General features: G+C 32.2%; 1 protein-coding gene across 4 annotated transcripts in view; it reads left to right on the forward strand.

The window, feature by feature from the left end:
- The first annotated feature begins 280 nt into the window (after positions 1–280).
- The window catches only part of LOC108724380 (cytochrome P450 6k1-like), an 8,700-nt gene continuing 4,338 nt past the window's right edge, over positions 281–4,642 (forward strand). For 2 of the 4 annotated variants that reach the window (XR_001936698.1, XM_018450726.1), the window contains exons 1-2: positions 281–311; positions 1,219–1,750. Coding sequence is in view for 3 of the 4 variants with exons in the window: in XM_018450726.1 (XP_018306228.1) it covers positions 1,231–1,750 (520 nt within the window). In the remaining variant the exon portion in view is untranslated. Of the gene's footprint in view, positions 312–1,076; positions 1,081–1,218; positions 1,751–4,642 lie in introns of those variants that run through there. The other 2 variants (XM_018450728.1, XM_018450729.1) reach the window with 2 other exon arrangements.

Raw genomic sequence — 4,642 nt, forward strand, 5'->3', positions numbered from 1 at the left:
CTCGTACCTAGTTCATATTTGCTGTTTGTCTGTTAATAGACAATTAAGGATGATTATGAAAAATGACATTTTCTGATGAGCAAATGCAGATATATAGATACATGAAATATTAAGAACAGATATTAAAAGTTACGTGTATAATCTCCGGTTATTACTGTAAATAATAATATACGTTTATATAATGAAGGCAAACCGGAAGGAGAATAGAAAGGGAAGCTATAATGCATAAATACTGTTGCGTGCATGACACTGAAGTTTATTCGACTTCTGTAACTTGTGTAGTTTTTAAATATTCCGTGTTTTACTCAACGGTGAGAACCAATTAATTTATTAATGAAAACAAATTTTGCTAATAACTCTTTTTTAACTCTCATGATGATATTTTTGATAATCATACATTGATTTGATCATTTTATATCACATCTTGCAACTATTAGATGATTATAATTATTTGTGATTGGTGTATATTTATAAATGTACCAAAAAGATTTTTCAAATGTCGATATATATATATATATATATAATCGTTATGTTTTTTAACATAATCAATATACTATCACACACACAAGTATTGTAACACACCTAGGTGTACATATAAGTACAGTACCTATATATTATACATACTTTAGCAGTACCTAAGTGTATTACCTAGGTCCTTATAGTATCTATATATGTATCTGTACCTGTACTTTTTTGTAGGGCATCTTTTAAGTACGAAGTATTTATTTATACGTTATTTGTACGTCATTATATTATAAATTTAATTTTAATCCCCAGGAGAAATCAATTTTCCGATATGATTTGAAATGCTACTGATATTTTAGAAAAACATGAAAAATGACAATTATCTAAACATTTTTATAAATTAAGCATAAGTAGTAATTTGATGTAAAATAAAATTCATTTACACAGTTTGTTTTTTTCATAAGAAGTACCTAAAAAATAATTAAATCTTTCAGGTACTTCTATACTGTATTTGTATCTATATTTAGGTAATTTTTAAAACATATTTATACTTATAACTAAATATTTTTCCCACACAATACCTATATATCTATATATCTATATATCTTTCAAAAGGTATGTGTTACAACACTGCGTGTCATTAAAGTAAAACGTTTCTTCAACGTTTCATCTGGTTATAAATTGAAACATAACGCATCTCTATACTCACTCTATACTTCACATAAGTGCAAAAAAACTTAAATATTTTTATAGAACAGCTGCAAAATGGCACTGATAACGACTTATTGGGGCCTGGACGGCATGATCATTCTTACGACTCTCGTAATAACTGCCTACCTTTATATGACACGCAAATTCAAGTACTGGAAGAAACGGGGCATTTTAGAAATAACACCAATGCCTTTCTTTGGCAATTTCAAGGAGTGTCTATTCCAGAAAAAAGCTCCGGGATATTTCCTAAAAGATCTCTATGAAGAAACGAAGGACCTACCCTATGTGGGTTTCTATGTGTTGGACAAACCCTTCCTGCTGGTTCGCGATCGAGAACTTGTCAAGAATATTTTAGTGAAAGATTTCAGTTACTTTTCTGACCGATACAATACGGCCGATCCGGCCGATCGCATAGGTTATGCTAATCTCTTTTTTGTAAGAAATCCAGCCTGGAAAGTAATAAGAACAAAACTCACGCCATTCTTCACATCTGGCAAAATGAAGAAAATGTTCGATTTGATGTTAATATGTGTAAAGAATTTAGATGAATATCTCGATGCACTAGAATTGGAAGGTGAGTGTTGAATAATTCATAAGATAGAAAATATTATAGAATATAAAGATTTTAAAGTTCTAATACTATAATGTTGTAATTTTGTGTATATATATATATAAAATAATAAAAATTGATAATTGTAAATATTTTTTATCAAACACACTTTGAAGATATTATTAATTAACATCTTGTTCTTTGTTTTGAATTTTTAATAAATTCTATAATTTTCCTAGAGTATAATTAGCGCGCAATATACATATATATACAGGGTGTTTCCAAATTAAATGGCAAAACTTCGGGAGCGTGTAGAGGAGTAAAAAACTAAGAAAAAAAGTCCTATAGACATATGCTCCTTTTTGCTTTGTTTCGCAGGAAATCACGAAAAAAGAAAAAAATATATTTAATTTATTATTTTAATTATTTTATTTATAAACTTTTTAATGAAGATTTTGTTCGAAATGTGCACCTCTTGCAGCAATACAAGCATTGCATCTGTCAAACACGGCTCTTGTAGCAGCCAGGCACTGTTCTTGCGATATTCTGTTCGCTGCAGCTACGATACGATTTCTCAAATGTTGCTCTGATTGAATAGGCGAAGAATAAACTTCTTGCTTCAGAGTACCCCATGCATAGAAATCTAATGGCGTTAAGTCGGGCGAACGAGTTGCCCAATGTACTGCTCCTCCACGTCCAATCCATCGTTGTGGGAATTTTCTATCTAACCAGGTTCTAGCGACTCTGCTGTAATGAGCAGGGCATCCATCTAATTGAAACCACATTTCAGTACGTTGTTGTAATGGGATGTTTTCTAAATAGTCAGAAAATTCATTCTCCAAGAAATTTAGAAAACGGTCCCCATTTAATCTTGCAGGTAAAAAAAACGGTCCCACTAAAACGTCGTTCCAAATTCCAAGCCAGACATTAACAGAAAACTCTTGCTGAAATTTGTATTCTCTAACAGACCTGGGATTTTGATGAGCCCATATATCATAATTCCTTTGATTAATTATTCCACCTCTGGTAAATGTTGCCTCATCTGACCACATTATTTTAGATGGAAATAAAATATCATTGTGGCATGTCTGAAGGTACCAGTTACAAAAGTTCAATCTGTTCCAATGATCTTGAGGTAATAAATTTTGCACTTTTTGAATGTGGTAGGGATAGCGATTATCTCCTTTTACAGTTCGCCAAATTGTTTGTGGTGACACTCCCAATACAGCCGACGCATTCCGAACGCTGGTCTCAGGATGATTGTCAAAATGTTGTAAAATACGATTCCCTGCCTGCAAATCTCTTCGTAACGCTGCTTGAAATCGGTTGTTTTCTTGTCGAATTGAAAATGATCCAGTCTCTCGCAATCTATTAAATGTCAACATAAACACTCTTCGGTTTGGCACTCTTCTGTTTGGAAATCGTCGTGCATATTCTCGCACCGCCTTTAAAGCATTACCGTTGCAGAAACCGTATACAAAAACCATATCAGCATATTCACTATTAGAATACGTACGCGGCATATTGCAAAAGACAAAATTCATCTACTGTTAAAGGCTTTCAAAGAGCGACTGACAAATTCATAACAGAAAGTGGAAAATGTAATCAAATATGTCGGTGCTAGATATGGCAAGAAATGTAAACATTTTTTTTCGATTTCTCTGAAACGGAGCAAAAACGAGCATATGTCTATAGGACTTTTTTTCTTAGTTTTTTACTCCTCTACACGCTCCCGAAGTTTTGCCATTTAATTTGGAAACACCCTGTATATATATAATCTGTAAAAGTTAGTAGAAGGTTTGCGGATTATCGTTGTGTTTTTATCCATTGCTTGGTCTTCGTCTTGGTAAATTCTTCTTTTTTGGTTTTCCTACTCTGTTTCCGGGTCACAGTACCATGTGTATCCATTCTAGCTTTGTAGTCCCTTCAGGGGCAGGGGCTTGCTTAATTTTTCAATCTAGTAGTGGAATTTCACTCTACAGAGTTTGTCAATACTCGAGGGGACCTACAGTTTAACGCCGAACGGCGAACGCGAAAAATTGCGTATATGGGGCACAGGTGAGATCGAACCCGGATCCACAGATCGCGAGTGAATCGCACTGAGCGGTAAGCCACTCGGCGCCCCTTATTTATTGCTAATATCAACTTTCTTAATTTGACCTATCAGTGCGCTCTTCGTCTTGATGAAGTAAATGGCAAGATTCACGAAACATTGACATTAATAATGTTTAAAAATGTTTATATTTTACACATTAATAATGTTTAAAAAACACGGCGATAAACCTTCTGTATCTTTGAAGATAATACTAGTGAAAGCGTAATCTATAAGTTTCATCAATTAAAAAAAATAAAGAAAGTAGATCAAGAGCTCATAAAGAGTTATTTTATGATTCGTTTAATATTAAAAAAAATTTTTTTGTATTGTATGATTATTAGGAAAGTTAAAAATAATTATTAGATAAGAAAAAAACTCGAACCATAAAATCATAATTAATTATTATTAATCTAAGTGTATAACTATTACCTAAACTATAACCGTCGAATTCTGAGCAATCATCATCAAAAGCTTAAAAGTCACGATTGTAGTGCTTAATATTTCCAAAAACTTAAAAATACAAAATCTAATTAATAGCAAAATAATAAAATAATAAAATAAAAGATATTAAAACTTTTACAATGATCACAATCTTGATGTGGTGTAGAGAAGACCGGGGATAAAAGCAACACGGGACAATAGTAACATCGTTAATATTTCTACACTGAGAGAAAACAAAATAGTTCCAGCAACTATAAATTTGGCAACTTTTGCAATTAAAGTACCTGTAACTAGTTTTACAAAGTAATAGAAACTAAAGTAATGCTGAATATTATAAAAATATAGTCACGGTAACAAATTGTATGCACTATTAATTGGTA

Source organism: Mycetomoellerius zeteki, unplaced genomic scaffold (assembly GCF_001594055.1).
Source record: "Mycetomoellerius zeteki isolate Tzet28-1 unplaced genomic scaffold, Tzet1.0 scaffold293, whole genome shotgun sequence".
NCBI classification, from domain to species: Eukaryota; Metazoa; Arthropoda; class Insecta; order Hymenoptera; family Formicidae; genus Mycetomoellerius; species Mycetomoellerius zeteki.